The 21,022-nt window shown below is 39.2% G+C and overlaps 6 protein-coding genes across 8 annotated transcripts; 4 read left to right on the top strand and 2 right to left on the bottom strand.

Moving 5' to 3' along the window:
• Nucleotides 1–322: 322 nt before the first annotated feature.
• LOC100121681 (arylphorin subunit beta) lies at nt 323–5,172 on the top strand. The gene is given in 7 exon segments (XM_031921994.1): nt 323–627; nt 774–967; nt 1,073–1,694; nt 1,757–3,079; nt 3,139–4,178; nt 4,264–4,607; nt 4,696–5,172. Coding segments are annotated over 4 exon segments (1,995 nt in total). The 5' UTR covers nt 323–627; nt 774–967; nt 1,073–1,694; nt 1,757–2,857; the 3' UTR covers nt 5,085–5,172.
• A 340-nt stretch (nt 5,173–5,512) lies between these two features.
• On the top strand, nt 5,513–7,210 carry LOC100678493. Its single transcript, XM_003423759.5, has 2 exons — nt 5,513–6,450; nt 6,528–7,210. Exons 1-2 carry the CDS (start codon nt 5,716–5,718, stop codon nt 6,990–6,992), a joined length of 1,200 nt encoding a protein of 399 aa, XP_003423807.1. The 5' UTR covers nt 5,513–5,715; the 3' UTR covers nt 6,993–7,210.
• Nucleotides 7,211–7,304: 94 nt separating this feature from the next.
• LOC100678467 lies at nt 7,305–9,546 on the top strand. The gene is made up of 2 exons (XM_003423758.4): nt 7,305–8,157; nt 8,237–9,546. Exons 1-2 carry the CDS (start codon nt 7,627–7,629, stop codon nt 8,696–8,698), a joined length of 993 nt encoding a protein of 330 aa, XP_003423806.1. The 5' UTR covers nt 7,305–7,626; the 3' UTR covers nt 8,699–9,546.
• A 185-nt stretch (nt 9,547–9,731) lies between these two features.
• Nucleotides 9,732–18,530, top strand: LOC100121632 (PHD finger protein 14). Of its 3 annotated transcripts, XM_032596157.1 has the most exons (15): nt 9,744–10,338; nt 10,412–10,551; nt 10,836–11,000; nt 11,087–11,347; nt 11,425–11,636; nt 11,704–11,858; nt 11,930–12,204; nt 12,287–12,742; nt 12,914–13,220; nt 15,871–16,294; nt 16,423–16,607; nt 16,676–16,814; nt 16,886–17,193; nt 17,266–17,374; nt 17,445–18,530. In XM_032596157.1, exons 4-15 carry the CDS (start codon nt 11,236–11,238, stop codon nt 17,463–17,465), a joined length of 2,703 nt encoding a protein of 900 aa, XP_032452048.1. In that variant the 5' UTR covers nt 9,744–10,338; nt 10,412–10,551; nt 10,836–11,000; nt 11,087–11,235; the 3' UTR covers nt 17,466–18,530. The 3 variants fall into 3 exon arrangements, with proteins under 3 accessions (XP_001605241.2, XP_003423803.1, XP_032452048.1); XM_001605191.6 differs by lacking the exon at nt 10,412–10,551 and having other exon boundaries at nt 9,732–10,338; XM_003423755.5 differs by lacking the exon at nt 10,412–10,551 and having other exon boundaries at nt 9,732–10,338; nt 15,871–16,231.
• LOC100678417 (probable salivary secreted peptide) lies at nt 13,490–14,827 on the bottom strand. The gene is made up of 2 exons (XM_003423756.5): nt 14,552–14,827; nt 13,490–13,951 (listed from the first exon to the last, which is right to left on the bottom strand). Exon 2 carries the CDS (start codon nt 13,921–13,923, stop codon nt 13,564–13,566), a length of 360 nt encoding a protein of 119 aa, XP_003423804.1. The 5' UTR covers nt 13,924–13,951; nt 14,552–14,827; the 3' UTR covers nt 13,490–13,563.
• On the bottom strand, nt 18,073–20,331 carry LOC100121613 (methionyl-tRNA formyltransferase, mitochondrial). Its single transcript, XM_001605174.6, has 6 exons — nt 19,847–20,331; nt 19,576–19,773; nt 19,389–19,511; nt 19,140–19,318; nt 18,872–19,066; nt 18,073–18,795 (listed from the first exon to the last, which is right to left on the bottom strand). The coding sequence occupies exons 1-6, from the start codon at nt 20,050–20,052 to the stop codon at nt 18,626–18,628; spliced, it is 1,071 nt and encodes a 356-aa protein (XP_001605224.2). The 5' UTR covers nt 20,053–20,331; the 3' UTR covers nt 18,073–18,625.
• Nucleotides 20,332–21,022: the final 691 nt, after the last annotated feature.

A 21,022-nucleotide genomic window follows, 5' to 3' on the forward strand; every position in this document is an offset into this window, starting at 1 on the left:
ATCTTTATTTCGTTCATTATGATGATTGATACAGAAATACGTAAATAAGAATGAATCTTCGATTTTTATCAACTTTAGTCCGTAAGTATAAACTTCGACAAACACCAAGCCTTGCAATTTTTCATTTTTTCATAAACACATACGCGTAGACTTAGCGCTAACCTTATAAATAATTCATATTTACATACAGATTAGGTTGATTTATAAAATATTTGCATGCACGATTAATAGATGCAATCATAGAATCATCGATTGGGATATTCCGAATGCAAATTGTAAATATTCAAAAATGTACTACAACGTTGCGCAGGAATATTATAAACTTTTATTCCTTCCTCGTCTTTTGCGCTGATCTTATCAAACGCGAGTCACAAATTCTGAAAACACGTCTTGAAGAGATATTCTTTTCAATTTTTTTTTTCTAAAAAAGTAAGTGTCATCAGGTGCATAAGATGCTAGTACCTTCGGTACCGGTTTTGTTGACGACTGTTAACGGAGGTCTTGTTCAGCCAGCACCGTTGGATGATCACCGCACGTGTTACAATCCTCGAAGGGACTTTTATCCGTACTTCAGCACGAGAACGGCCTACGAGTGGGTTCGCGGCAGTGTTTCCAGAATCGAGAATTGTGAGTTTAATAGAAAATTGTAGGCAAGTACCCCGGAAAGAAGATCGTATTGAAGTTCCTCGCTTTGACTTTGAAAGCACTTTAACGATCGTTGTTAAAATAGAGCTTTGGATATAACTGTTCGTTTGATTCTTGCATTGGAATAGCTGGTCGTTTATGCGAGGAGGATCTAGAGAAGCTAAAAAAGTAGAAACCGGATCAGAACATCAACGATGAAGTGTCTGAGAAGCTGGCGCCTTAAGGCGTGGATGACCTTCGCTTATTCGCGCAAAGACTGCAACGGGCGTTTCCCGAGTTGCTGCAGGTTGATGCATGGATCGTCAAACCAGACGATTACGTTGTAAGTACGAGCTCACGCAACGAAAGGTTATGACTTTTGAGAACGAATTTATGGCACTTCAAAGTGAAAGTATGCATCGTTACTTTTGTCATTTGTAAAATTTAGTTCCGATCGACGAGTACGCAAATGGCCCAAACCGGAACCACCTGCTAACGACACACTACTGCTGGTAAAGTTATTTATGCATAGACTTATTCAATCAATGTACATTGTACAGCTTGAATTTCATAAAAATTGTTTAACTGTGTTTTAAGGGGACCTCAAGAACTTAAATTTAAAAAAATGAGATATTGAATTTTTTGTGTAAATGTACCTTCAATTGTTTAAATAATCAATTAAACAATTATATTAACTCAGGAATACTGTAAAAATTATCAAACAATGTTTATAAATACCATATGTCAGGTACAATAGGTCTTCGAAGGCCAAACATTTTTTTATTATTTTAGTCACCGCAGACTTATTTAAGTTTTGGGCTTCGAAGGGTACTTTTTTCTTTATGGATTTACTTTCAACACATATGTTTATATAGTGAATGTGGGAATTGAAAAAAAATGTCTATTTAAAAAAGTTGTCTACAAGTTAAACATAATTTTCTAAATATTTAAACAAACTTTTTTATCAAATTGTAGACAAATTTTTAAATTAAATTTTTTTTAAACCTCGAAATACGTTACTTCGCAACAAACCGCAAGTTCACTACAAACGTTGTCGCCGTCTTTTATAGGTGGGTCTCGCAGGATTTATTCAAAATTTCAAAATTTATAGAAAATTTATTTGCAATAACAGGTGCAACAGCGTCAAGTCACCGAACAAGGTTACCTTCCACGTGTCTGAATGACTCACTTCGATTGTCAGCTGCAAGAAAGATGGCACCTGCGATTGGAAATCTCTGGTATACGAGTTCGAGGAACAGGTCCTGTGATATCGTTTAGACAGCATCTACTATCATTGTTGATGCTATAAAAAACTGACTAATAATCACTATTTATATTGAGATTACCTAGCACTACAGTGCTGTTCATCACTTATTTATATGTCTTCTTTGTTCAGTTGAGTAAACTAATTATTCTTTCTCTCGAAAGTACTATCACTTTAACGCTTTGTTTAAATTCAAGTTTTTCGAAGTTAAAACAATCAATTTAAACGAAATAGCAACAATCATCGATGCAAATAATACTTCTGTTATGTTCTGATGTGGGTAATTTTTTAAATTAGCTATAGAGCAACTATACTTAAATAAAGCGTTCCAAAACGTTTCTCGGAACTTTCACCAATAGACTATGATATTGCTTGATAATTATTAATTGATGATTCTTATGTGTTCAATAATTATTAAAATATACGGGAAAGGGCACTACCGTATTTCGATGATTTACTGTTTATTTGAATAAGTAACTTCCAATTGATTTTATTTAGGAATAAATTGTTTAAGTTTATCTGCAAAGGTGAACATTTATATATTTTAAAAGAGATCAAAACTGTTTTAAAAATCTTAACTTATTCAGCTTTTAAAAAACTGCGCATTAGTTACACTATTATTCTTAACAAAAGTGAAATAAAATTAATGTTTCGAAAAACTAAACTTTTAATAAATATGATCTGTTTATCTTCATAGAACAGCAGAGCATATATTGCTATAGTTGTCATTTCTAGCTGCATTATTCAAATTTGAAACTTTGACTCGACGGTACTGTAATTATCATACACTTGAATAGGTAAAAGGATTAGCCGTGTTTATCGCAAAAAAAATGTCCAATATATCTCGCAACATTTGCACAGACTTTTCTGTGCATATAGGAAGTAATGGTGGTTAAGATAAGAGATTGCCTTAGGAATGTATAAAAGTAAAGCTTCAACATTTGGACTTGTTAATATCGTGTTAGCAATATGAAGCGTTTTGCGGCATGTCTCGTGCTTGCGATCATCCTCACTGGAGTCGCGGCTCAAGAGGATGTCTATCTCGTGAAAGACAGGCAGTTTCTGCGTAGGCAGCTATTCATGTATCAGCTACTTTGGAAGCCCAAAGACCTCCAAGCATCCTTTCCAAATGTTATGAGCAAAGCTGCAAATTTCAAAGTCGAGGACCTTTTGACTGCTAATGTTGACCAGGTAAGTTACATTTTACAGATCATTCTGTAGCAATAGTTTATATTCTTTGATATTTTCAGGATGCAGCTCAAGCTTACATCAAAGTGTACAACAACGGAATCTTGCCTCGCGGTCGCTCTGCCTCAACATTTTACCCGCCACACCTGGCTGAGATCAAGGCCCTCTTCAATGTTCTCTATACCTCTAAAGATTTCGAAACCTTTGCCGTGGTCTCAACCTGGTCCCGCGATGTCAGCAATCAGATGCTCTGATTCTTCGGCGTGGTTCTAGCCTCATTGACCCGCCACGATACTCGCCGCGTCCGCATCCCCAATGTCCATGTAACCCTGCCCAGCTACTTCTATAACTCGTACGTATTCACCAAGTTTAACGAAACTCAAGACGATGACCAATGCGGTAACAGCGACAATCAAATCGTGGCTAAGTACTCCAAAATTGTATCTCGTCTCGATGCTTTTGACCCTGAAGCCCTTATCTCATACTTTATCGAGGATGTCGGCGTCGAAAACTTCTACTTCTATCAGTCGGCCGACGTACCGTTATTCATGAATCGTCCCAAGTACGACATTGATACCTATCGTCGTGGTGAAAGATACTTCAACAACCACAAGATGTTCCTGGCTAGATATAACTTGGAAAGACTGTCCCATGGCCTCGGTTTCATCGAAGATCTCGACTGGAACCAGAACATTCAGACAGGCTACTACCCATACATGGCAGACTACAACGGCATTCCTTTCCCTCACAGGCCCCATAACTCGCCTGTCCCTAGCTTCAAACAACAGTTCCTGACCCTGGTCAAGCAGTACCAGGATAGGTTGATCACAGCTGCAGACACTGGAAATCTGAAAGGATCCAACGTTCCCCAAGGAGACGAGTTCTTAGATGATCTGATGAACGCGGCTCAGGGTAATGCTGATTCGCCTGATCAGGATTACTACGGATCGTACGACGTTACTGCTAGACACATTCTTGGATTCAACCCGGAGCCCACTGATCCATTCCATTACATTATCAGTGCCTTGGAGAACTTGCACGCTAACGTCAGGGATCCAGCTTTTTACAGAATATACAAAAGCATTGTCGATATTGGTATCAGGTTGGTTACGTCGTGTAGTAGTTTGTTAATTGCTGGACATCATCTTCTTTACACATTTTCACTCGTACGTATTTTTTTCTTCTAGTTACAAAGCCCGCTTGCCAAGCTACACCTCTGAAGACATCGGCTTCCCAGGTGTCGAAGTTGACAGGGTAAGCGTCCCTTCACTAAAAACGTACTTTGACGAGTTTGACGCGATTCTCGGATACCAAAAGTGCAGCAGCAACGACGAGAAGACGTCGGTTATAGTCAAGCAGAAACGCCTGAACCATGAGAAGTTTAATGTTGGAGTCAAGGTAAACAGTAAAGTATCCACTAAAGCAGTTGTCAGAATCTTCATCGGGCCCAAATTCGACAAAAACGACGCAGAGCTCAGCCTTGAACAATCCCAACACAAATACTTCGAGCTGGATCAGTTCCTGGTCAATCGTAAGTTTCAGTCACTTTCTTTCGTACAAGCAAGGCCACTACTGTTGTGTTAACTAATTACTATTTTTCCTCTCCGAATATTTAACAGTTGAAAAGGGAGATAACTACATCACTCGTCGCGACTCCGAATTTGCCTTCCAACGTCCTGATGACCTTGGTAGCGACGAGTTTTACGATCTTATCAAAGCATCTTTGGCCAACGAAAATGCCGGACTTCTGGTTCGTCAACGTCCCTACGGTTGGTCCCGTCGCCTCATCATTCCGCGCGGTAAACCCGACGGTCTGACTTTACGATTGTTCGTCATCGTTAATAAGTTCGACGAGGACAAAGCCGTTCATACTGATTCTCTCATTGCTGGCAAGGGATTGCTCGATAGTAGATCTTTGGGATTCCCATTCGACAGATCAGTTGATCATCTCAAATTCGAGGGTACCAACTTTGCCTTCAAAGATATCGTTGTTTATCACAAACACTAGGCTACTTTAATATAAATTGTTTTTATAACGTGTGTATGAATGAATAATTGTAAATAAAATACTTCAAGTGTGAAGCATGAAAATCTTATTTTTCTAAAATTGTTAATCACTGATATTTCCCAATTTCTTATTAGATGTATTACAGCTTATACTCAAGGTCATAAGGTTTCACAACGGCATTTCAATGACTTGTTTACTATCTGGTACTTACATTATCATGTGATCAGTTTAATATAATATACGGAAATAATTATACGGAATATTTTTTTTATGCACACATTCAGTTTTTATCGTTGATTCTCAAGGAGAAATCACGACCTTTATTAATTTTAAAGTATGTCACATGAAATGAAACGGGGAAGATTCGACGTATAGAAAAAAAAATTATCTCTTCAGTGATAAGCGCGATTCAACTAATCCAACGTCTCGAGCTTACTACATGTATCGCATTAGTATGAATAAAATCATCAAGCAAACATCAACGACGTTAAGTTAAAGTTATTAAAGTGACGCTTTAGTTCAAGTGTGCGTTTGAAATTTAATGATCTTGCGATAAGATGAAGTAATTAAATGTAACAAAAAACTAAATTTTGACGTTACATCGATTGAAAGCTACAAAAAACCAATCAACATGATTTCTCGAATGAAATCTTTCGTTTTACTGATCTTCATATTACAAGCAATCGATTTCCAACCGATCACGGCGTATCATACCTTCTCAAGCGAACGTTTACTACGCATAAAGGATTCGCACTTTCGCCCATTGGTGACGAAATCATTTGACCAATTCATCTACGTGACTTTTCCCATGAACTATCTAGAGCCCAGAATTCGACTCGAATGGGAGAAGATCGGTTACACACCTTGTGAGATCGGCTTCAATTCAATAACGGAGACTGAGTTTCCTCTGAGTCTCAACACCCTGGCCGATGGAAAATTGCTTCTTTCTCTGTTGCAAGCCACGAGGGACAACAGTCTGAGCTTGGAAAAAAATCGCGGTATATTCTCGCTCATCATCGATCCGGAGACTTGCCGATTCAATTCCGTCCTGACAGCTCTCAATAATAAGACGGTCAAAAATATGGATATCAAGGAGTCAATTTTCGTACTAACCGGAGAAAAGGTGTTCGACATTTTCCTTATGGCTGGACACGCGAACTGCACTGAAGGCACAGCTTGTAGATTGAGATACGACGAGGAAGGGAAGCTCATCTACGCTACCGATTTCAACCTTGATGTGGAAGACAAGGATGTTGACAGATGGTCCGTCAACTCGATCAGGGACAAGGCTCTGTCGGACGGCTTTTTTTACACAGTCCTTACGAAAAATGAGACTATCGTGAAACGTTTGGACGAAGAACTCAATGTACGAATATTTTTTTCTCTTGAATTTTATATATAATTATTGACGCGTTCGTATATTAAAATTAATCAAAATTGCAGGTTGACGGCATTCTCGAGCTTAACGACTCTTTCATTTTCTCCGACAACAACGGCGCGATATCTCGTTGTCGAGGTCTGCCCAACAGCGAATTGGGATGCGATTTATACGATATGAATCTGGGGCCACGGTCCGGCGTCGCAGCTTCACGCGTCGAAGCTCGAACCTACAAAAACTACATCCGTAATATCAGGATGTTCAACCTTCCGGAAGGAGGTGCTATCATATTTCTCGTAATGCAGGTGTACGACCTGCCAGGATCGCTTCCTGAAGCTAAAATGTTCTCCACTTATATACAAAACATCGATCGTTATGGTAGACCGGGTAGAGTGTTCAAGTTTCAGGACGACATTTGTAAGGACTTTACCGATGTAAAGATGTCTACAATGAAGGATAACCATTGCTTCAGTGTGTTTTGTCCATTTTCAGTGCAAACTAAGTGCGTCGTTTTCGACGCTTCGGTTTAAATAGTGTAGCAATGATGGTATGGGACGTTTTTCCACTCAGCTTTGTGTACAGTGTGATGATATTTATTTAAGTGATAAGATTGTTTACAAAATATTTGATAATTATGCGCATTATATTTTTAAATACCAGTTTATTTATTTCAGTTATGTATCGTTAAAATAGGACTGATTCTTATGTGTAGACTTCCAAAATTGAATAAATCATTTCTAAGAAATAACGAGCTTGTTGTTTACATGAGATCTAGACTATATGTAGTACACCTTGTATACAAAATCACATTATTGTGATTCTCGCTGACCAGTCATCCGAAATAAGGAAAATAGTCCGCGAAATCAGTCGCGTTAAGAACAGGACAAGTGAGTGCGTCGTACATCACTTTCTCTACTAGAAGCAGTGAACAATAAACATTTTTATTTGTGCGGTATTTGCTTCAATCTCAAGAGGATTGATTCTGTTATCTGCCGAGAAAGTAAACGTGGTATCAACGTGCAAAAGTCGTTGCTCGCTAAAGTTGACTATGTCAACCATCTGGTATCAAAAGCACAGAGAATGAATTTTTAACTGATTAAACTATCGACGTCTTCTAAATTCATACGAAAATTCGAGAGAGCAAGCATTATAAATCATAACACCATGGCAGGTGTGCCCCTAAGCACCGTAGAGTTTCTCCTACGCCACAACGCAAAGATCATCAACTCCAACCACTTTATGAGCGACTACACCAGTTGCATTGAGTCCTCTCTAGTCGAGCCTCTCTACGACCATGTGGACCTGGAGATGCACAACCCCAATGGTCTGACAGCGTTTCATCTAGCTGTCCGCTCGGATCACCTGGAGGCCTTGCATCGGCTATTTCGGCGCGGCGCTGACGTCAACCAGAGGACGGCTGACCTAATGAAATCAACACCACTGCAACTCGCGGTTGAGTTTGCGAGTCCTCAGTGCGTTGAGCTGCTGTTGCAACACGGCGCTGATATTAACGCCCAGGACACTGTCAAATACACAGCCCTTTTCCGCGCTGCTACGTGTTTCCAGTATTTCAACTATGTACCAGACTCTCAGGCTTCCAAGATCGCGTTACTGCTCGAATACGGAGCCGACGTTGACGACGTTTTACTCAACTCTTGGATGGTCGAGACTTCGAAAAAATTGCTCAAAATTATGGTCAGCGTACAATGAAAATGTCTATACGAGACTTGTAAAACGATTCAACGGCAAAATTAACCTAACCTATATGTTACAGATTCGATACGTGGCCCTCCGGGATCAAGAACGTGCAAAGTGGCGCAACGACAGCATGCTACCGTACACCGACCCCGAACTCTACTCTTTCTACCTTGACTGCCAGAAAGAGACGAATCGAATGCGCGAGTGCATAATCTTTCGCGATCTGAGCGTCTACCAGTTCTTGAAACGAAATCCACGAAATTTGCGGTGCTACGTCAAGAATACGGTTTTCGTAACCCGTTTAATGGATCATAAACTGCAGAAAGGCTTTCCGAATTATCAGGAAATGCTGATGAAGCGTTACCAGCTCGTATGCAAACAGAATAAACTATTCGCGGAGGCTACGAAAAGCCTCGAGATTATGCTTGGATTTTACTACGATTATAATCACCTAGTCACGGAGAAGATTGTGGCGTGTCTCAGAACTCGGGATATGTGGAATCTGATTTACGCGACTGATGTAGTTGATTCGCGATAACGGAATTTTTCTTCAGCTATTCATTGTGTATATATTTGTTAATTCTAGTTATGCAAACAATTTTTAGGTTATATGAGCATATATATTTTGATACATCGAGAGATTACAAAATTCACACTTACCTGACGTGCTTACTTTCGTGGGCGAATTTGTAAACTGTGTTATTTTGCATATTCCATATGTATAGTCGCGATTTGATTGATAATTGACTTATTCTGATTCTACTTGATCGTGCGCGCTATACATTACGACGATAAAACGACGAGATAGTTTCTACGAGAATTAGGTATATTTATTACTAGTTCAGTCTTATAGTTTTAACTGATTTTACGTGTATATATTTATACGTCGACTTTTATTATACTGTTTTTATGACGATATCACTATAAGCGATACTTATAAAGTTATACGAAGCTATGCACTTACGATGAGAAACAATTTATTGGTTTCTTTGGTTATAAAAATCAAATTTTGTTCAATGATGCCTAACAAAACTACAATGGATACCCAAACCTACTTAATTTACAAAACTCTGATACACGTGTTCTATTTGTTTGACCAAGCAATCATTTCCTGCAGTCGGAGTCAGATCCGTGACCCGGCGGAGGTCGTATATGCAACTGTCTGGGTTAGTAAACAAACCGCGCAACCGGATGTAACTAGCTGCGCACTATTATTATACTTGTATATATTGTTACTATTTATGTTGTTAGATCAACGTGACTCTTCTTATTTATAACCATTAAAAATTGTTGACGCGATACATTTTTTTTCAATGAGCAATAATTAGACATTTTAATAGGTACAGGTATTATTTGACAAAAATAAATAAAACCAAAAAAAATTAATTTTATCGTTTAATTCTTCATTTCACCAAGCTACCCTATATAGATTCGTTAAACTCATTGACAACACACAAACAACCCTTCAAAATTCCCGCGCGCCACCCCAGTGTCCCCTGCCGGCCGAAAACCTCTCGATACGCTAGCTCCATCTCTCTCCCTCTATGTGGTCTGTAGTTTCTCGATTGGTGGACGAGTGGACGACTCGACAGTCGACTCCGAAAATTTTCGGCGTCCATATACACGCGTCAGCTTGTAGCATCAACTCCGGACCTACAGTATACAGTCACACACAGGCGGTGTACTATAAGGCACCTACTATAGAGAGTGTGTGTACTGTACTGTACAGCGAGTGTACAGTGCGTGTGGTTAGTCTCTGGTGTAAGGATGCGCCGCGGCGGCACATTGGTTATGTAGGCCTGCTGCTGGACGAGGCGGCGCACGACAATCGCACACCCCCGTTGTCGGCGACCTGGCCACCACCTCCGCCCCCGCAGCGCCTCGGCCGCTCCCCAGCACGCGTCGGATACCTCACCTATATACTCATCGTCTCTTCGACAGAGTCAAGAGATTGCGAGTGAGTGAGAGAGACGGAGAGAGAGACGGAGAGAAGGCGGCGGTTCCGGGATGCCGGGCGGAGTTGCTGGCGCATCGTCCACCTGAGACAGTGAGAGAAGGAGCAGATCGTCCTGCTGGACGTACTACTGTTATCGTCGTGATCGTCGCAGAGTGAGAGGACACAGACGGCCGCCAGGATGTCGCACGACGACGACGTGGGATTTCTCTACAAGACTATGAGTGAGTAGCTTTTGGAGTTGACTGTTGGAACTGTTGTTTTTAGTTCTTTTTTTTCTGCTTTGAAATTTTGGAGCTCGAGTGAGGATGTTTGGCGGTGAGCATCTGGAGTTGATGATGATGATGCTACTGGAGTCTGTGAGTCTATCTGAGTTTTAATGACTGTCATAGATGGAGTGGATGCTTTCAGGATTGTTTGAATTTCAAATTTTTGCAGTACGTGCTGAAAATTTCTTATCTTATCATGATTTTGACGTACGATGCTAATTGTGAGATTTGAGAAACTTAAAGAAGCTGTGATAAACTGATGTTTCTTATTGAATCTCAAACTTTCTAAAATTTTCAAAAAATAATATAGATTTACTTATAAGTCAATCAGTCAGAAACAATTATTAGATTAGATAAGCGCAAGGAGGCTAATCTGTATAATATGTAAATACCTATGAAATTGATTGCTTTGTATACAGTTGAAAATTTTAATAATCCAATTCTTTTTACAGTCGAGAGAGACCCAAAGAAGAGAAGGGTCAAACCAGTGGAATCAGCACAAACCTCACTTCTGGATTTTGATCTGGGAGAAAGTTCGGATGACAGTGACTTTCGAATAGAAGATCACTGTAACGAATCAGATGATGATTCTGTAGATTCCAATGATGAGGGCAAAGGTTTGTTATAGATACTTTTTTAATAGGTTTCTTGAAACACTAATATTGGCAGTAGAATTTTATTTAACAATTGATCCTACTTGCAGACGACGACGATGACGACGACGACGATAGTGACTCGGACGACTCGGATGACTCCGTCAAGGACAAAGTCTCTGAGAAAAAAAATGGAGCTGCTACAACAGTTGAGGACCTCGTTGAAAAGGCTCGACAGCAGGCAGAGAAAACCGGACCCATGGAAGACAAACTGGCGAAAATGCTCATATGCTGCGGCTGTCTAGGTGACAGGAGCGACGATGTTAACGAAATCGTCGAATGCGACGGTTGCGGGGTGACTGTTCACGAAGGTACGTTTCACAACGTTTTCACTTTGCAAGTGCTTAATCTTGTAGTCGCATGTACTAATGAACGATTGCCTCATTAGGTTGTTACGGCGTGTCGGACGTGGAGAGCTTCTCGAGCGCTGACTCGTTGTCTCAATCGGCACCTTGGTTCTGCGAGGCCTGCAGTGCGGGAGTCGAGGATCCCTGCTGCGAGCTTTGTCCCAACAAGGGCGGTATTTTTAAGGAAACAGACGTAGGAAAATGGGTTCACCTAGTGTGTGCTCTTTACGTACCTGGTGTAGCGTTTGGAGAGGTAAGACTTTTTGAAGACCGTTTTTTTTTCCATATACAATCACAAATCTAATTCGATGAATTATTAGGTGGACCGGTTGACGAGCGTAACGCTTTTCGAGATGCAGTACAACAAATGGGGAGCGAAAGCTTGTACCTTGTGCGAAGACGTGAGATTCGCCCGAACCGGCGTTTGTATAGAGTGTGACGCTGGAATGTGTCACACGTATTTTCACGTTACTTGGTAAGTAAACAAAATAGTATGAATAATAATTTCTTTTACTCGCACACGCTTATTGAATATTTTTGTCTCAGCGCTCAAAGAGAAGGCCTGCTGTCGGAAGCGCACAGCGAGGAAGTTGACCAGGCCGATCCGTTCTATGCTCACTGTAAATTGCATTCTGACAAGACGCTCGTGCGAAAGCGTAAACGTAACTGGCTGGCTTTGCAACTGCGGGCATCGTATCGCCAGCAGATGCTCAAGAAGCCGGAGTACAGGGACACCGAGGAGTTTCGCAGGATTCAACGCAAATTGGCCAAGCATCGACAGAAATACTTGGCACACAAAGCCACGAAACCACCGCCTTGGGGTATGCTTTTTTTAAATCTTGAATATATTTTAGTTTCATCAGTGTTCAATTCATTTCTAATAAAATGTAAATGTTCTTTCAGTTCCAACGCAAAAGATGCCGCGTTTGCTTACGACTTCGGCAACAGCGTGCAGGGCGTTGCAACGTAAGGCTGAGCTAATGGGTGTGAACACGATAGCTCTGGAAAACCAAGAGGAACAGATCTCTTCGCTTGTCGATATTCGCAAAAAGTGGCACATATCACCGGCCTTCAGTGTTGAGTTTATCAGCTACTTCATTGATCGAATCGCACGTACCACTGACATGAAGACAAGGCTGAAAGAGCTGATCGAGGCCAATTCTCGACTTCTTGGAGAGCAACAAGAGCTCGATAAGAAGTACGATGAGGCGATGAGGTTAAACGAGGAACAAGGGCATATCTATGACGAAAGGAGAGAAAAGATAGAGATGTACCATCGGGTACTCAGGGCGGCTAATTACGCGAAACCTCTGCCATCCGTTAACGATATCGCTAAACCTAAGCCACCAGCACCTGTCGGTTAGTTGATAGTACTTCATTTAATCATTTACTGCGTTCGATTGTTAATTTTGTTCTTATGCAAAATATGTTGATTATATTTTTAAAATAAATTAATTGTTACATAATTATAGAGCTTATCTCGCATTTAATAGTTACATTGTTAACTATTTACTGAAAAAAAAAACTTAGTTGCAGGTACGAGCACACCGTCAATCGTGGCACTAAAAACTGCTGCTGCTGCATCATCATCGGCGGTAAAGACTGAGACACACCGAACACCAAACACTCATCATCAACAGCAGCAACCTCACGCCACTACTCTGCCGGAGCAGAATCACAAAGTTGAACTTCAGTTAAGGCACCAATGCGGTATCTGCAGGAGGTCAACAAACCAGCATTTGCTGGCCAAGTGCGATACCTGCCATCTGCACTATCACTTGTCCTGCTTGACGCCGCCGCTCACGCGTATGCCCAAGAAGACGAAACTGATGGGATGGTGAGTATCTTAATGTAAAATCGCATAGTATAGGAAAAGTCCATTGCTTTCCTGGCTTAACTGCGTAGGAGTCCCAGGACGAGGAAAAAAGTTCAAGTACTCGTTCGTAATCGTTTAAAAACACAGCCTATCAATATCGAGATCAGACTGCACAACCAGATAACGATAGCCTATTATCTAATAATACCGTAATTCACAATACGATAGCGATCTAAAAACCAATAAATCCCAATCTCGGCTAAAAGGTCAAAAAAGGAGCTTGCGCAATATTTAACAAAAAAATAATTTATTTAAAATGAAAAATTCAAAAACGCCTCGAAAGGTTCAATCACAAACGATTAATCTATCTTCCGTAAATCTCGATGATGAAGTCGATGCTGTGTCCGCGAACGCTCTTGAAGTCGACGGTGACGTAGCTGAGACCAGGTCCGCCGTTGACGATGATGGCCGTGGCACCGTTGCCGTTCTTGTTCTGGTCGAGCAGACGGACTTGGGTGATCTTGCTGTAGTTGTCGCCGGTGTAGGTCTTCCTTTCCTTGACCACCTGCAGGATCTTGGATGGAACCTTGAGGAACTCACGCTGGAGCAGATGGTCGCCAGGAATACGGCTACCGACAATCAAGTCCTTGGGGACCTTGGCCGACAGAACGACGGCTACGCTTGCGGCCAGAAGCACGGCGAAGAGGAGACGGCTGGATGCCATTTTGATAGTTTGTTGTGCTTTTGTGAAACTGTAAATGAAACGGTGGATAGAATCGAAATTCCCGCGACTGAGCGTGGACGGGTCGTTAAATTCGAAGAACGTGATCGGAAAGTTATATGGTCATAGATATGGAATATTTATCTACTATGTGCAAAAAGCAGAACGTGAGGTTTCTTGAAGAACGCGTCGGTAATTTATTTCAGAATAATCTTTTGAATAACTACGAAATTCCAGTGATCAAGAGAATATTTATAGTCATTAAAAAACAAAAAAAAAAAAAGATTCCGTATTCTTAGCAAGAAGAATTACTCGAAATGAGTAAATGTTCGCTTTTATTCGAGCAAAAACTTGACACGAGGAAAATCAGTATGAAATCGTAAAATATTAATGTTATATTAGTTCGGCTATCACTACTTATACAATTGAAATCTTGAAATGAATGCAAAAAAACTAATAGCAAACTCGTCTAAAAATAACTAGTTATCAGGTGCGTTCAAATTCACGAGCAAACGATTGCAAAACAATTTGGCCGGAAAGCAGAATAGTTTCTATAGTACAAAAAGAGTTGACGTAATTATATGCAAATTCCGCCGACCGCAACAAAAAAGAAGATCAAACAAGCACTCACCTCTCAGTCGAACTACAACGAGCAGCTGTTCTGACTGAACTGACTATCAGATGGCAAGTCCCATACTTATATAGTCATTACACGCGCTCTTATCTACTGGGCTTCCTTTCGCCGGCGCTGTTGTAAAGAGTGTATAGTAGTGATTCACGCCTTTTCCCGAACGCTGTATATGTATTGTGCTGCTGAATTGGCGAGAGCGATAAAGGAGGAAAATTGATTACCTGGGACGAGACACGGCACTTGATACAACTACTGTTGCCGTTCGTTTTGATAACGATATTGATGTCACCGTTTTATTTAGAATTACAATGTTCCCCCGCCGTCGGCTGGTAGGAAAAAAAATACCGTATTTCTTTTGGGGGATTCCTGCTAAAGATGCCAATCTGCCTGTCATAAGCGATCAGTCCACGATTTTAGTACTATAGTAACGAACAACAATAGTTATTACTGTGCAATTAATCGTTATTCGTTAGAAATATCAAGTAAGTTACTATCGCGGCCGTCAACTTCTCCCGCCAATTAACCATTTTCAATGATTTTTGTTTAAATAAAAAAAAATCGCTATCGCCCGCAGCTTCCTCACTAATTAGAGTTGAGCCTAATAAGCGTGATAGCAACCCTATACAGTGACATTCTTTTACACGAATTTGTTGAAATTTTTATCGAAACATACAATTTAAATTTACGGTTGCACTTTGTGAAGCTGCTATTTAATTACGACGGCGTTTTCTAGCGATAAGGTCGGCAAAAAAGATAATAAGTAATAACTGTTTATTAGTGTTTCACCGATGTTTGTCACGATGTTTGACCGAGTATTACGGAAGTTCGCGGAGTTGTTTTAGTTTGCCTGCGACAATTTTTACCAAGCGCTTATAGCCTCTTCGAAGAAAGGAAACTTCGAGGGAACCTTATCTTGACGCGTGCGAGAAATTTGGTGAAAGGAAACGTTAGGACGAACTACTTTGCGAATATTTATTTTGTTTGGTTCGTGTGCAGTTTCTTGTCTAAGTACGTGTATTGTAAATTAGTTCAGTTCAAAGCTAAGTTTGTTTTATCTTCGTTGTTCAAGGCCGAAAGTTTTCTATAAGTTTGGTTCAAGGCTGAGTTTTTATTTTAACCCGAGTTGTTCGTATAGTGCATTATATACAATGTAATAAATCGAAACTTTTCATTGACGCAATAGAGATTGTAGGGATTAACCCACTCAGAAAGAAAGCAAGTTATATTACTTAATCGACAATGCGACTTCAAAGAATCAATCTATATGTTGTTGATTAATTTTTTATCATATAAAATTAAAAAAATTGTTTCCATCCCAGGCAATGCTCGGAATGCGACAAGGAGACCTCCGGCTCGGACGTGGAGCGCGTGGACACCTCGGCGCCGCGTCGACTCAGGCACTGCAAGGACGATTCATCGTCGCATTCTTTGGCGCCGCCGACGCCAACCCCACCGCAGCCAACCCCGAGCACACCTACACCTGCACCAGTAACACCAACGGCCTCTCACCAGAACTCGATGACGATAGTCGAGGAAGCCCTGGTGCACAAGCCACCACCGATGGCCAACAGCACACCTCTGAAGAGCAGTCCGGGTCAGCTGGCTAAGAGGCAGCAACTCCAGCAGCAGCATCATCTACAACTACAGCAGCAACTGCAGATGCAGCAGCAAAATAGCATTGTAATGAACAACAGTAACGAGAACTTGGTGCCGGTTATTAACATAATTCCTCACACGCCTAAGGTGATTGGTGTTCGCTGTCGTGGGGATGTAGTCTCTTGCATGAATCAATAATACGTTAAAGTAGATTCGTACTAATATGTGTGATTTTGCGTATGAACGGAGGTTTAGTAATTTTGCATTGTCAACAGGTAACGATCAAGCCAATGGTGCCACAGCCTAAGGAACCCGAGCCAATGCAAGTGGACGAAGTCAATTACAATCATCACGGGGTAAATAATTCCGTGCCGAGAGAAGGCACTCCGGAATACAGAATGGCTCCTCTGGACGGCATCGTGGAGCACACATCGGGTCGAAGTGGAAAGAAGCGAAGAAGGTACGATGATTCATTTAAAAATTAAGTAAGAGTATTTATTAATCCATGTGGTTTTTTATCGTCAACAGAGAAAAGCACAAAAGATACACTCCAGATCCGATAACTGGAGTGAAACAAAGGAAACGAAAGCACAAACGAAAGAGCTTGGATGCGGAGAATCCGGAGAATCACGGTCCTCCTGAGGTTCATCGACGAATCACTATAAAAGTATGGCTATTGATTTATCAAGCTATTTTTCCTAAGAAGTGAACGATTTTTTTAACAACGCAATTTTTTAGATCAAGCCTATCCCGCTGCCGGAGGGCGAGGTACCCTCGGACTCACACCCTCAATTGTTTGTGGCTTCGTCCACCAGCACAGAAATAACGCCGCCGAAACCGAAGCTACATCCGTTACCTCCTCCGGCACCGACGCCATCGACATCTCAGTTGCCTGGCTCGACAATTCCGGTGGTCCTAAATACACCACCGGTGACAACGTCGACGACGAATCGAGGGTCGACCGGTGGCAGAAAGTCCAAGGACGCGGATCTCGTCTCGCAGTGCACGGTCTGCAGCACCATCGGCACTAATCAAAATTCTGTCATGTGAGTAACGTTGACTTTTGCAAGCAAGTGATCTTAGAAATATAAAACTAATTTTGATGCATGTATTTGCAGATGCGACGAATGCAAGAAGTGTTACCACTTCACGTGTCTTGATCCTCCAGTCAAGAAATCTCCGAAGAGACGAGGTTACTCTTGGCACTGTGCTGACTGCGATCCTAGTGTAAGTATTGACTACGAAATATAGACTAGTCTTATCATATGCCAGTTTAATAAGGAATCTTTAATTTCAGGCCTCGGAGCCAGAGAACTAGCACCAGCTGAAATGAAGTACACGCTGTGTACACAAGCAGAACTGTATAATTTTGTACATTGATCAAAACAAAACAAAAAAAAAGATGTGAATCGACTTACGCGTAAGGTACGTCAAGTATACAAATCATGTAATAAGTTATGAGAAAGTTGACGTGAACAACTTTTCATTCCTCTCTCCTGGAGTCCATATTGACTGCGACGTTGTAATTATTGATTATGCACATTTCCGTCGTCAGTGGCCGACTCAGCCGCCAGCAGATATGTGCGTGCAATGATTCTTTTTTCCCTTTTTTTTGCTACATAATGAACTTTTCGTAGTGATGAGATTTTGTCACTCTTGGGAGAAAAATCATGATTGTAAAACCGTGAAACCTATCTTGTTAAACTTAAAGCGAATACGGTTTCTTCGTTTCTTAATAGTATTGTAATTCGATGATAGATATTTAAAAAAAAATTGCAACCTTGCAACGCAATCGTCACAGGTTACAATTCTCTTCGGTAATCATTCTTAAGTGAATCAAATTATTAGTCATTGGCATGTGAAATTCTATTTTTATTTCTTAGAATATTTGGGGAGAGATTGTGGTTCGATATTTTTAATAGAACTTTGATTTGTTTTATTTGATTTTTTATACATGTTAATAGCTGTTGAAGGTTTTTATTTTTAAAGTTACGAGATACTTCATTTTTACAAACCCTGCAATCGTTTTTGAGCACAGTTTACCAAGTTGTACAAAATTGTAATGAGAAACTGCAAACTCTCCTTTAATTTTTTTCTATGATTACCGAATATAGAATATTGATGTATTTTGAAGATAAAATTGTATATTTAGTTTATCGTGACTTATTTGCAAGGTATTTTTTAAATTATGAATTGGATTTATCATCGTGCTTTGGTAAATTATGTCTAGCACTATTTAATTAAAGTAATTATATTCTTGTGCAAAATCAATGGCAGCAAGTGAATTGATTAATTCAGTCAACGATGTGAGATAAATTTTATACATCATTTCTTATGAATACATTGTATTTTATGCGAATAAAATTATTCATTTGCAATAAAATAATTAAAAAAAGATTTTCTCACTCATTATAACCTTTCAATGTCCTTATATTTAACATTAATAATTACTATGTACAAGCAAAAACAGAGTTATTTTTAACAAAATATACATGACTTTTCTTTTCGATTTAAAATAAATCCTGTGCCAAAATCAGTTGCTGATTTCGGTCGATGGCCAGGAATTATGACAGTTCCAACAGAGATCCAACTATTTTCTTGGCAGGAGACGTAGAGAATTTTATTCTTCTTATCGTAGATTGCCAATCCTAAAATTAATAAAAATATGACTATCTGATAGTCTTAAGTAATTTTTGTTAAATATGAGTACTGTACAACCAATACCTGGTTCTTTTTCTCTCAAACAATTTACTTTTGTACTCTCAGGTATAGCTTTGATATCTAAAAGTTTTATTACTTGATTGTTAAAATATGTTCTTAGTGGATGAATTCCTAAAAGTCCTCGCTGCAAGTTATAAACTTGTTCTGCAGTCATCTCATTCCATTTTATAAATGATATTTCTGGTGTTATTTTTGGAGCTGGGTAGAAATTAATGAGGTGTTAGTTCATACAGTTTAAAAACTTTTTTAATCCTCTATCTTAATTTGTTACCATATGTCACCTCAGTTTCAACTTGAGGTTTTGCAGTGTTCAATATATCTGGCAATTGATTCATGGTCTCTGTTAGTAAATTGGCACCTAGTATTGCTAACTTTTTGTACAGTTCAAGGTAAGTTTCATTTGGATGAATTTGGACTTTTTCACGTACAATAACCGATCCAATATCAAATCTTGAAAAACGAGTCAAAAATATGTAAAACAAATATAAATTCTATATGCTTAAAACTAAAAAAAAAATACTTTTTTGGCATTATCTTCATGATGGAAATCCCAGTTTCTTGATCTCCATTTATTAAGGCATGACAAATAGGAGCAGCCCCTCGCCACCTTGGTAATAAACTGCCATGTACATTGATCATCCCTCTGTAAACAAGGAACATTTTAATTTATATTTCAAAAGGTACAGCATTATGTTTATAAACCTTACAATGGAAATAAGTCAATGATCTTTGAGGGAATCAGATGTCCAAATGAAACGACAACTCCAATATCGAATTCATCTTTGCTAATTGAAGGAGGCCAGTTATGTATCAAAATATTGTGTTTCTTAGCATATTTTATGACAGCATTTTCTTCGCCTTTATAAGCTGTAACAATTTCTAAACGACTTACTATCCCTTTTTGCCTATTAAACCAAGCAGAAGCTATTAACATATGATTCTAATAAAATATGGATTATTCTAATTTCATGATTTTACCTAGTATGATACAAGGCTTGTAAGCTTTGTAAAGCAAACTCATCTGTTCCAAGGAACAAAACACGCCAGGGACCTTTGCTTGGAGGTTTATTCGCATAGTGATCACATCTCAGTCTCCAGATACTAATGTTATTTACAGAAGAAAGGGCTTTTTCGCCAACCTTTATAAATGTGGATACACATTTCGTTAGCTTATAAACCACCATAAGAATTCAAAATTCAATCTTTTTTTTTAATAAAAATCTTGCGACCTAACCAATTTGTTACAAAACATCAAACATGAATTAAATTGAATAAAAAGGAGATAGCAGCCAGTTTCGAATAAACAAAGATATCACTGAGATGTTCAACTCCTAATATTGATGCTCCTCTCTTATGCATAACAATAATGCAACAAACTAGTATAGTTATTTGATATTTTTAAAGGTTAAGATATGAGGTTAAGGAAAAACCGCAAAAGCGGCCATACTTGAATTTTCGAATCGCAATCGAGTTGGTAAAGTAGAAAATACTTAACAATGCTACCAACAATAGACCTTCTGCTTCTAGGCTTCTACTAATATATAAGAAATGAAGTTGGTTAGAACAGGGTTCCTTGATTTCGAAGATTGTTATGAGGAATTTCATGAGTATTGTCATGAAAGTTCTGCAAAATTTCTTGACAAATAAATTTAAATAGTTGTATAAAAATATTTATCTGATAATAGTAGGCAATATATAATAAATAAATGTTCCATCAGTATGCGTACAACTTAGTAAGGTATTTTTCAAATTCCTTTTTTTATTTTCTAATGCTCGAAAAATATTTATATTTTGCCTAACAGAAAAAAATGTACTAATTTCTATTCGAAGAAGAGCAATAAGGATTGGGTATATTATGATAAGGATTGGCTTGGCAAAGAAAACTCGACAGTATTTTTTTTATTAATAGGAAATAATGTTTATTATACAGTGTACATATTTATTAACTTCATTTATTTTATTTTTGTTATAAATTTTATATTAATAATTATATATTATGCTTTGCCGAGCGACGAATGCCTTGATCAGTGTGCGCTTAGACTATAACAATCTCCGTAAAAAGTATAGAAACTTCTGGTTTTATCTTATTATTTTTTTTAATATTTTTTTAATATTTTTTTTCATCGTTTTAGATTTTTAAATCCTCCGTTTGCA

This window comes from Nasonia vitripennis, chromosome 1, assembly GCF_009193385.2.
Source record: "Nasonia vitripennis strain AsymCx chromosome 1, Nvit_psr_1.1, whole genome shotgun sequence".
NCBI classification, from domain to species: Eukaryota; Metazoa; Arthropoda; class Insecta; order Hymenoptera; family Pteromalidae; genus Nasonia; species Nasonia vitripennis.